This window comes from Schistocerca piceifrons, chromosome 4, assembly GCF_021461385.2.
Source record: "Schistocerca piceifrons isolate TAMUIC-IGC-003096 chromosome 4, iqSchPice1.1, whole genome shotgun sequence".
Lineage (NCBI taxonomy): Eukaryota > Metazoa > Arthropoda > Insecta > Orthoptera > Acrididae > Schistocerca > Schistocerca piceifrons.
Window position 1 is genome coordinate 639,797,153 of NC_060141.1, and position 12,366 is coordinate 639,809,518.

A 12,366-nucleotide genomic window follows, 5' to 3' on the forward strand; every position below is an offset into this window, starting at 1 on the left:
CCTCAAAGTTTTTATTTCTTCTCCATGAATTTTAATACCTACTCCGAATTTTTCTTTTGTTTCCTTTACTGCTTGCTCAATATACAGATTGAACAACATCGGGGAGAGGCTACAACCCTGTCTTACTCCCTTCCCAACCACTGCTTCCCTTTCATGTCCCTCGACTCTTATAACTGCCATCTGGTTTCTGTACAAATTGTAAATAGCCTTTCGCTCCCTGTATTTTACCCCTGCCACCTTTAGAATTTGAAAGAGAGTATTCCAGTCAACATTGTCAAAAGCTTTCTCTAAGTCTACAAATGCTAGAAACGTAGGTTTGCCTTTCCTTAATCTTTCTTCTAAGATAAGTCGTAAGGTCAGTATTGCCTCACGTGTTCCAGTGTTTCTACGGAATCCAAACTGATCTTCCCCGAGGTTGGCTTCTACTAGTTTTTCCATTCGTCTGTAAAGAATTCGTGTTAGTATTTTGCAGCTGTGACTTATTAAGCTGATAGTTCGGTAATTTTCACATCTGTCAAACCTGCTTTCTTTGGGATTGGAATTATTATATTCTTCTTGAAGTCTGAGGCTATTTCGCCTGTTTCATACATCTTGCTCACCAGATGGTAGAGTTTTGTCAGGACTGGCTCTCCCACCGCCGTCAGTAGTTCCAATGGAATGTTGTCTACTCCGGGGGCCTTGTTTCGACTTAGGTCTTTCAGTGCTCTGTCAAACTCTTCACGCAGTATCATATCTCCAATTTCATCTTCATCTACATCCTCTTCCATTTCCATAATATTGTCCTCAAGTACATCGCCCTTGTATAGGCCCTCTATATACTCCTTCCACCTTTCTGCTTTCCCTTCTTTGCTTAGAACTGGGTTTCCATCTGAGCTCTTGATATTCATACAAGTCGTTCTCTTATCTCCAAAGGTCTCTTTAATTTTCCTGTAGGCGGTACCTATCTTACCCCTGGTGAGATAGGCCTCTACATCCTTACATTTGTCCTCTAGCCATCCCTGCTTAGCCATTTTGCACTTCCTGTCGATCTCATTTTTGAGACGTTTGTATTCCTTTTTGCCTGTTTCACTTACTGCATTTTTATATTTTCTCCTTTCATCAATTAAATTCAATATTTCTTCTGTTACCCAAGGATTTCTACTAGCCCTCGTCTTTTTACCTACTTGATCCTCTGCTGCCTTCACTACTTCATCCCTCAAAGCTACCCATTCTTCTTCTACTGTATTTATTTCCCCCATTCCTGTCAATTGCTCCCTTATGCTCTCCCTGAATCTCTGTACAACCTCTGGTTCTTTTAGTTTATCCAGGTCCCATCTCCTTAAATTCCCACCTTTTTGCAGTTTCTTCAGTTTTAATCTACAGTTCATAACCAATAGATTGTGGTCAGAGTCCACATCTGCCCCTGGAAATGTCTTACAATTTAAAACCTGGTTCCTAAATCTCTGTCTTACCATTATATAATCTATCTGATACCTTTTAGTATCTCCAGGGTTCTTCCATGTATACAACCTTCTTTCATGATTCTTCAACCAAGTGTTAGTTATGATTATGTTGTGCTCTGTGCAAAATTCTACCAGGCGGCTTCCTCTTTCATTTCTGTCCTCCAATCCATATTCACCTACTATGTTTCCTTCTCTCCCTTTTCCTACACTCGAATTCCAGTCACCCATGACTATTAAATTTTCGTCTCCCTTCACAATCTGAATAATTTCTTTTATTTCATCATACATTTCTTCAATTTCTTCGTCATCTGCAGAGCTAGTTGGCATATAAACTTGTACTACTGTAGTAGGTGTGGGCTTCGTATCTATCTTGGCCACAATAATGCGTTCACTATGCTGTTTGTAGTAGCTTACCCGCATTCCTATTTTCCTATTCATTATTAAACCTACTCCTGCATTACCCCTATTTGATTTTGTGTTTATAACCCTGTAGTCACCTGACCAGAAGTCTTGTTCCTCCTGCCACTGAACTTCACTAATTCCCACTATATCTAACTTCAACCTATCCATTTCCCTTTTTAAATTTTCTAACCTACCTGCCCGATTAAGGGATCTGACATTCCACGCTCCGATCCGTAGAACGCCAGTTTTCTTTCTCCTGATAACGACATCCTCTTGAGTAGTCCCCGCCCGGAGATCCGAATGGGGGACTATTTTACCTCCGGAATATTTTACCCAAGAGGACGCCATCATCATGTAATCATACAGTAAAACTGCATGCTCTCGGGAAAAATTACGGCTGTAGTTTCCCCTTGCTTTCAGCCGTTCGCAGTACCAGCACAGCAAGGCCGTTTTGGTTACTGTTACAAGGCCAGATCAGTCAATCATCCAGACTGTTGCCCTTGCAACTACTGAAAAGGCTGCTGCCCCTCTTCAGGAACCACACGTTTGTCTGGCCTCTCAACAGATACCCCTCCGTTGTGGTTGCACCTACGGTACGGCTATCTGTATCGCTGAGGCACACAAGTCTCCCCACCAACGGCAAGGTCCATGGTTCATGGGGGGGACTTGCACCGTACATACTGCAATAATGGAAAGTGCTACTGATATGCAGTTGCAGTTGTCACAGAACGGATTATTAGTTGGGGTTCTTATTGTTAGCCAATTAACAGATTGTCATAATACTTTGAAAGTGTATTTTTTGTGCCTATTGTCCTTAACAAACCTAAAGTAGGCTAAATTAAGAGTGTGAGTGGTGTCTGTTGCAGGAGTCTAGTGGGAGTCATTTATGAAATATTACATTTAAAATGTTCCCACAATGACACTTGCACAATACCTGTGGTAGCACACACACACACACACACACACACACACACACACACACACACACACACATACACACAGTTGTGTGGATTCTGACTAGTAATGTGGCAACTGACCATCACAGGTTGTGTTCAAAATGACCACCGACAGTGGCAAAATACACTTCGAGTCCGTTATGAAACAACTACTGCACAAGTGCTAGCAAATTGGTGGAGCTGTCCGAGCAAGCTTCCGTAACATGTCATTGCATATGGTGTTATTTGTATGTCTTTGTAAACAGTGTCTCTTAGCTTTCCCCACCGAAAAAAGCCTACAGGCATCAAATCTAGGGAACATGCTGGCCAAGGTACAGGTCCTCTGTATCCAATCCAATGGTTTGAAAACAATTTGTGAAGACATACTTTAGTACATCAGTAAACACTTCCGGGCTAAGTTGCCGTAGTCGATCTGTAGAACTTCTTCTCCCTGACGTTTCGTTCTCAACTACGGAGAACATCTTCCGAGGTGAGTCGACGACTGGCTGCTAGGAGCTGGGGCCGCTGCTTATATGGAGATCGTAGAGGGCGCCACCGCACGTCACGTGGCGTCGATGTGTAGCTATCTCTGGCTATCTTCTGTTCTCTCGATTGCAGGCAATCTATTGTCACGTGATTGATGCAACGTCGACCGCCATATCTTGTCCAATTTTAATCCTGGAGAACCTACGCAAGAAGAAAGGTCAACAACTTTGCTCACTCGCTTTTCTGCTATGCTGTCGTGATACCGGTATAGTTCCCAAGTTTTTAAAAGTGAGAAGAATGTTTCATTTGGCACAAGCTAACCGTATTTATTCTCGTATGGAACTGGCATTACTACGTGAGCGGATACATCAGACACGACGAGGACTGGCGGTATGTGATAGTCAACTGCTAAATCTTCATTTACTTATTAGCAATACTATGCAGTTTTGTCATTGGAACAAAGTGGACAGTTTAACATTTAGATCTATGGAGATTAGTGCAGAAGTGTCTTCCAATAGGCAGAAGGAGAAGTTTGATCGTCTACAAGAGGGTCGACAGGAAACACCGATTCCAAACAATTCCCAAACGGTTATTAATTTATCGGAAAAAGAATTGTCTAAGGAAGAACTTTCTGTTCTGTCTAAAGGAGAGAATTTTGCAATCACTCCATCCAAGGTTCCTATGGAGGACATTATTCCTAATATAGAGGCAGGAATTCGTCAGTTACCATCGTATTCTGCTGATGAAATTAGGATGGAAACCTCCAGGATATTACGTAAAGCTAAGCCACCCAGCAGCAATCTGTCTATTATTATAGTTGCCGCTGACAAGGGAAATGTTACTGTTTTAATGAATACTGAGGATTATCACAAGAAGATCAGTGATTTCCTGGAACCCAGCACATACAAGAAGTTGAAAAAGGATCCCACAACGAATGTGCTGAATGCCACCAATCGTCTGATAAAACAGTCTTCCATTCCTACAAAAGTTAAAAAGTATCTTTGTAAAACGGAGGCTTATCCTCCGAGATTATATGGATTACCAAAGATACATAAGCCTGATGTTCCTTTGAGACCGATAGTCAGCGCAATTGGAGCTCCTACCCAAGAACTAGCCAGACACCTTGCCTCTTTGTTACAACCTTACATAGGCAAAACTGAGAGTCATATTAAAAAATTCTCTACACTTCATTGAGAAATTGAGGGAAATTACTGTCGGTCCTAATGACATCCTTGTCAGTTTTGATATAGTGTCTTTGTTCACTATGGTTCCAGTTGATGAAGCTCTCTCTCATATAGCCGATATGTTCCCTACTGATATAGTGGCCTTGTTCCAACACTGTCTATCCTCAACCTATTTTCAGTACAATGGTGAATTTTATGAACAGATTGATGGGGTAGCCACGGGAAGCCCCCTAAGCCCCGCAATTGCGAATTTATTCATGGAATATTTTGAACATCAAGCACTGTAGTCGGACAAAAAAAGCCCCTCGAAGTGGTATCGGTATGTGGATGATACCGTTGTAATATGGAATCATGAGGAAGAAGACTTGAATGATTTCCTGATGCACTTAAATAGCATCAACCCAAAGATCAAATTTACTATGGAGAAAGAGAAGAATGGACAACTTAACTTTTTGGATGTATCAGTTATCAAACGGGCGGGTGGGACCTTAGGCCATAAGGTCTACAGGAAGGGTACACATACTGATCGCTACCTCCATAAGAACTCAAACCACCACCCTAGGCAAAAGAGGGGGGGGGGGGGGGGGGGGGTCATAAAAACACTAGTGGATTGGGCCAATAATATTTGTGAACCAGGCTACTTACAAGAAGGACTAAATCATTTATGAATGGCTTTTGCGAAAAATGGTTATACGAAAAACGAGATTAACCGAGCACTTCACCCAAGTAGAAAAATGCCTAAAAATAGGAGACAGCAACAACCATCAGCTGGAAAAGTATTTCTTCCATTCATCCATAACATCACGGGATCGCATTGGGAAAGTACTAGCCAAGTTTCAGGTGGAGACTATTTTCAGACCTACTAAGAAAATTAGTGAATGCCTAAGATCAACAAAAGATGCTCGTCACCCCCTAGCCACCCCAGGGGTGTATAAAATTCCATTTAGTTGTGGCAGGGTTTATATAGGAACTACAAAAAGAAGCATCAATACACGGTTGACGGAGCACAATAGTAACTGTCGCTTGGGACATATCGACAAATCGGCAGTAGCGGAACATGTTTTTAAGGATGGAGATCACGAAATAAAATTTGGTGAGACAAGCGTGCTAGCGAGGACATCGCATTATTATACACGTATGTATAGAGAGGCAATTGAAATCCACAAACATCAATACAATTTTAATCATAAAGAAGAAGGATTAAAATTGGACAAGATATGGTGGTCGATGTTGCATCAATCACGTGACAATCGATTGCCTGCAATCGAGAGAACAGACGATAGCCAGAGATAGCTACACATCGACGCCACGTAACGTGCGGTGGCGCCCTCTACGATCTCCATATAAGCGCCGGCCACAGCTCCTAGCAGCCGGTCGTCGACTCACCTCGGAAGATGTTCTCCGTAGTTGAGAACGAAACGTCAGGGAGAAGAAGTTCTACAGATCGACTACGGCAACTTAGCCCGGAAGTGTTTACTGATGAAGACGCCGGCCGTGAAAGCCTACATGGGATGACATACTTTAGTACTTCGTGCACTAAGTGCTGGACATCCATGAAGCTGGCACCATAGATTCCTCTTAGTCTGCAGAGGAAAATCTTCTAGCATCCGTAGAAGATGGTCTGTTAGTAGGCTGCAATACTTGTGCGTGTTCAGTGTTCTGACTTTGAAAAACGGGCCTTTGAGCTGATGGTTCACTATCTCACATTGCATGCTTACACACCATTAATGCTGACGTTCCACTTGACGTAACCAACTGACCAATAATGCATCATTTGGTGATGATTGGTAAATGTGGCTTCATCATTAAACAAGATATATATAACATTTAGAATATCCTGTCTTAATACCCACATGCAGAAGTTAACACGATTCTCATAATAATTTCCATGCAGCTCTTGATGGGCTTCATGTCCATCTTGGCCACAATAATGTGTTCACTATGCTGTTTGTAGTAGCTTACCCGCACTCCTATTTTTTTATTCATGAAAGAAGTAAGTACAAAAATGTTCAGGGAAATTTGGAAATACATAAATACAGGTCACTGAGGAATGATATAAACAGGAAGTGCTCGAAAGCTAAGAAGAAATGGCTGCATGAAAAATGTGAAGAAATTGAAAAAGAAATGATTGTTGCAAGGACTGACTCAGCACACAGGAAAGTCAAAACATCCTTCAGTGAAATTAAAAGCAAGAGTGCTACCATTAAAAGTGGAATGGGAATTCCACAGTTAAATGCAGAGGAGAGAGCGAATAGGTGGAAAGAGTACCTTAAAGTCTTCTATGAGGGGAAGATTTGTCCGATGTGATAGAAGAAAGAAACAGGAGTCGATTTAGAAGAGATAGGGGATCCAGTATTGGAATCACAATCTAAAAGAACTCTGGAGAGCTTAAGATCAAATAATACAGGAGGGATAGATAACATTCTAGCAGCATTTCTAAAATCATTGGGGGAAGTGGCAACAAAATGACTATTCACATTAGTGAGTAGAACGTATGAATGTGGCAACATACCATCTGACTTTCAGAAAAATATAATCCACACAATTCCGAAGACTGCAAGAGCTGACAAATGTGAGAATTATCACACAATCGGCTTAACAGTTCATGCATCCAAGTTACTGACAGGAATAATATACAAAAGAATGGAAAAGAACATTGAGGATGTGTTAGATGATGATCAGTTTGGTTTTAGGAAAGGTAAAGGCACCAGAGAGGCAATTCTGACATTGTGGTTGACAATGGAAGCAAGACTAAAGAAAAATCAAGACAAGTTCATAGGATTTATTGACCTGGAAAAAGCGTTCGACAATATAAAATGGTGGAAGATATTCAAAACTCTGAGAAAAACAGGGGTAAGCAATTTGTGCAGGAGCCAAGAGGGAATAATAAGAATGGACGACCAAGAATGAAATGCTCAGATTAAAAAGGTTGTAAAGCAGGGGTGTAGTCCTTCGCTGTTACTGTTCGATCTGTACATCAAAGAAGCAATGATGGAAATAAAGAAAGGTTTAGGAGTGGGGTTAAAATTCAAGGTGGAAGGATATCAATGATACAATTCATTGATGACATTGTTAACCTGACTGAAAGTGAAGAACTACATGATCTGCTGAATGGAATGAACAGTCTAATGAGTACAGAATATGGATTGAGAGCAAATCGAACAAGGACGAAAGTAATGACAAGTAGCAAAAATGAGAACAGCGAGAAACTTAACATTGGGATTGATGTCCATGAAGTAGGTGACTGAAGGAATTCTACTACCTAGGCAGCACAATAACCAATCCTGGACAGAGCAAGGAAGACATCAAAGGCAGACTAGCACTGGCTAAAGGGGCATTCCTGGTCAAGAGAAGTCTACTAGTATCAAAAATAGGCCATAATTTGAAGAAGAAATTTTGAGAATGTACGTTCGGAGCACAGCACTGCATGGTAGTGAGACATGGACTGTGGGAAAACTGGAACAGATGAGAATCGAAGTATTTGAGATGTGGTGCTACAGACTAATGTTGAAAATTATGTGGACTGGTAAGGTAAGGAATGAGGAAGTTCTGTGCAGAATTAGAGGAAAGGAATACGAGGAAAACACTGACACGGAGGAGGGATAGGGTGATAGGACATCTGTTAAGACATCGGGGAAGGACTCCCATTGTACTACAGGGAGCTGTAGAGGGCAAAAGCTGTGCAGTAAGACAGAGATTGGAATACATCATCCAGCAAATAATTGAGGACATAGGTTGCAAGTTCTACTTTTGAGATGAAGAGATTGGCACAGGAGAGGAATTCATAGCAAGTAGCATCAAACCAGTGAGAAGAGGGACATTCTTCTGTTCCAGAATCCATTTGAGTGTAAACTTGGTGACATACTAGTTGAGGTACAGTCGGAGCTTATTGATTTGCTAGCAAAGGACTTGTTGAGAAGAACAGAGATGGAAAACTGAATTTTACCACTGCTTATGTGATGCTGAGTTTCCAAAACAGAAGAAATTTGCTGTTGTTATGGCATCAGTATTCAAGAGCAACTTATGTCTGTGAGCAAACATTTAAAAAAATGAAGAACGTGAAGTCAGCACACAGAATGAGATTGAGTGATGAACATTTGAAAGGAACTCTCTTGATTGGATGCAGCAAAACTGAACAAAACAATTGAAGATATCTTGAGAGCCACATGTTGGTTTCACAAATCTCACTAACAGTTTCCTACTGCTTAGATTGATAGATTCGGAAATGTGCACACTAGGTCTGGTGTAACTATTTTTTGTTAACTTCGCATTCTTTACTAACTTTTCTGTAAGGAAATATGTTGGTTGTTCTTGTATTTTGTGCAATCCCTACCACTCACTCATTGTCAACACAGAATGCTGAACTTAGTTTCTAGTCTTTTTCCATGGAGCTTTTATTCTGGCCTGTAAGTACTGTACTGAATAATGATGTGACTCTCACTTGTCATTTTGTCAATCATCCAACTCACCGTGAAGAAAGTTTGGTTATCTCTGAGTTAGAGTAACAACTCTTTTCAATATGCTATACTAGCAGGAAATGGTGAACTAAAATTCTCAATTTTTACTTCACAAAATAAATGATAATATTTAAGAATTTCCCTTTTTGTGTAGTCATGTTTTGTCTATGGCATTAACTAAAAACAGTAACTTTTGAATATAAACAATTTCCTCTTCATTTTGGATGCTGCCTTTAAAATGACACACCAATTGGTGATTTTACATGTGACTGCTTTACAAGGCCTAAAAACTTCGAAATTCTGATAATGGGTAAGTAATTAGCATATTGGAGCTCAACACTCTATTTAAGGAAAAAATAGTTTGGTTCCCTGAGATACATTAAAAAGGGATTTTACTACGCAATGTTATTTTTTTTTCTGTGAGCTGTAACTCCCCTAACACATTTATCTTTAGTTTCCTTTAAACTTGCTCTAGATACAGATTAAATAACATGGGGGGGGGGGGGGGGGGGGGTGTTAGACCACAAAACTTACTCACTCCCTTCTCTACTGCAGCCAATCTTTCATGTCCACTGAATCTTATAACTACAGCATGGCTTTTATACAAGTTTTAGATAACCTTTCACACTCTGTATTTTATCCCAAGTACCTCCAGAAAATCAATCAGTGCATTCCAGTCAATAGCTACAAAACCTATTTCTAAATCTGCAAATGCTATAAATACGGATACGGGGTCTGCTTTTCTTCAACCTATCTTAGAGGATAAATCTTATGATCACCACTGCCTCATGTATACCGACATTTCTACAGAATGCAAACTGATCCTCCCCCATGTCGGTTTCTTCTAGAGTTAATTTATGTTAGTATTTTGCCACATGACTTATTAACAGTATAATGAATGGCATATTCCTATCATATTCTGTGTAAGACCACAAGCTGCTGTCTTCATGTTAATACAGTGCCATATTTAATGGTTAACCCCAACCCAAAGATTTAAAAAAAAAGATCTTTGTCAAGATACACAAGTCTCGTTGCCATACATTGGAAGAACTACCTATCACTGAATATCGTGTGGCTACCAAGTCATCTGACAATCCAGTTTCAAGGAAGGTAATTGGTCAGGATCATAAAAGCTGGCCAGAGCATGTCCGTTTCTGCACAAAAACTGTTTACTGGGGATAGTTTTTACCACGAGATCAGTTGTCAGTATTCTTGGGAATTCTATTGTTAGATGCAAAACGCAAATCCCACTGGATTCTGATCCTGTCTAGACTCTGCCAGAATCTTCTTTACTTCTGGTCAACGTGGCAGCACATAAATGAAAGTCTCGGGGCAAAATGGATTCTACTCTCTGGCCACTGATAATGACGACTCCTTATGAAATTATGTTCAGAATGTATCACAGCAATCTTCTCTACCACCATGACAGGTAATGATCTTATTTGTGTTGGCTCTATTTGCAGAGTTCCAAGCTTCTGAAATCATCCAACACTTATTCACCTCTCTGCTGCATTCCCCAAACAAATTCTGAGGTGGGCAAGGACATTCAAGACTCCCTCCAAACAAATTCTAAGGTGGACATAGACATTCAAGACTGCAACACAAGAATCTCTCACATTCTTTCTTAGCAACTTTAGATCAATGCCAATAGCTGGGAAGATCCTGGTGGAACTGCTGCTTGGTTGCCATCTCTAGGCTATGTGGCCACACCCAAGGTCACACTTAAGATGCTGCAACATGCCATAAACAGCAAAGTGGACACATTCATACAGCGGATATCAAGATTTGGCCCCTGGTACCACTGTAAGACATCTGGGGTATCATTTGTACCAAGTGGTGACAAATTGTTTCTACTTCCACAGGTATTAGAACAAGCTGTCTCTCAACAACAACAACAACAACGAGTTCACTAACCTACAACCTCTTCCATAGGCTGCAGTAACATGAATTCTTCAGCTCTTCATAGTTGCTATGGGCTAACTACACAACATTTTGTTCATTCCTCCTAGCAGCAATAGGTACCTGCACCTGCCTACAATCTCCACTCTACGCCATTACATGGGCTCCTGCCCCTGGCAATGCAGCAATCTCCTCCACACTGTCTTTGCTCCATGTCATTCTCCATAGATGGCAGACCCATAAAATCAGGAAACACTGTCCCTGGAAATTTTGCAGTCTGTACTGTCTCCAGCCACGATGAACACTGAGATGTCACACTGTCCTGAGTCGTACTCCCAAGGTTCCCCAACACTGTCATCAGCACAAGACAAATCAGTTCAGGAGAGAAGGGATGTAATATCTGGTGGCAATACCCACAGCAAAGAGATCAAGAATGATAGCAATGAGGTTGTAAGCTGTGTTCTAAGTGTGCCGTAGTATCCCAGGAGGGTGATTATAGAGGCCAATCCAATTGTCTCCAGAATGGCTTAAGACGCTACATGGGGTACTGAAGCAGCACAGACACCTCTATGGTGTCCTATGTCCAGAATTACTAATGTTGACGACAGATCTATTATGAAGACTTTGGCTGTGGACTTGTATTGTGTTTGGTTTTTTTATCTGTCTTTACATGCTATTCTGTTAATGAAAGCAAGCAGGTGTAAGATTGGTTTTGTAAAGCATATTCATGTCAATTACATGCTTCCACAAATAAGAACCAATTATTTTCATTTTAATAAAAAGTATTCGTGGTTCAGAACACAAACACAGCATCTGTAAGTACAAGTACAAACAGAAAAATCTAATCACAAGAAGAACAAGCTATGATGTTTCATTTTTGAAGATAACATAAAATTACTGGAGAGCCAAACAGAATTCTCTCTTTTCCCTTGTAAGTTATGCCTCCAAAATAGCTATGATCAATAACATAACATTTTGTCACAAAACAAAATCGTAGGATCCAGTACTTGGCAATTCTGCATTGTGTTATTTGAAGGAAGTTAGTAACATTCGTCAGAGCCATCTTACCTTCATACCCACTTCCATTGGTGAGTAATCCGCAAATGGCACTTCCCGGGTTGCTAACTCCCACAGTAAAATTGCATAGCTCCACATATCACAAGCCTCCCAGTTTCTTTCACTTGGTTTCTTCTGCAGTGCTGAAAAATGCAATGTGTTTTTAAACATACAGGGATAGCTGTTACAAATTCTTAACCCTGGTACTCTGAACGTGTCTACGTGTAAACACGTTCGTTCGGAGTACCAGGTAGAAGGACTAGTAGCACGCATAAGCACATTCAGAGCACACAGGGACAGGTACAAAGGTGCACACGTTAACACGTCCAGAGCAGTTAAAGGGTTAATAAAGCATTTGAACCTTAGCCTCTCTACAAGAAGTGCAGGGAGAACATTGTACTGTACACTGTCAGTAAAGGAGCATTCTAACTCTGTAAACTGTGCTAGAAAAAATGATAATTACAAATAATTGAGCAATCTCTGCTGTTCTGCTGTAGCAGAGCCA

General features: G+C 40.7%; 1 protein-coding gene across 1 annotated transcript in view; it reads right to left on the bottom strand.

Moving 5' to 3' along the window:
* LOC124794940 (integrin-linked protein kinase) overlaps positions 1 to 12,366 on the bottom strand; it is a 64,437-nt gene that overhangs the window by 9,291 nt on the left and 42,780 nt on the right. The window contains exon 8 of the mRNA XM_047258654.1: positions 11,874 to 12,004. Coding sequence (XP_047114610.1) covers positions 11,874 to 12,004 — 131 coding nt within the window. The remainder of the gene's footprint in view (positions 1 to 11,873; positions 12,005 to 12,366) is intronic.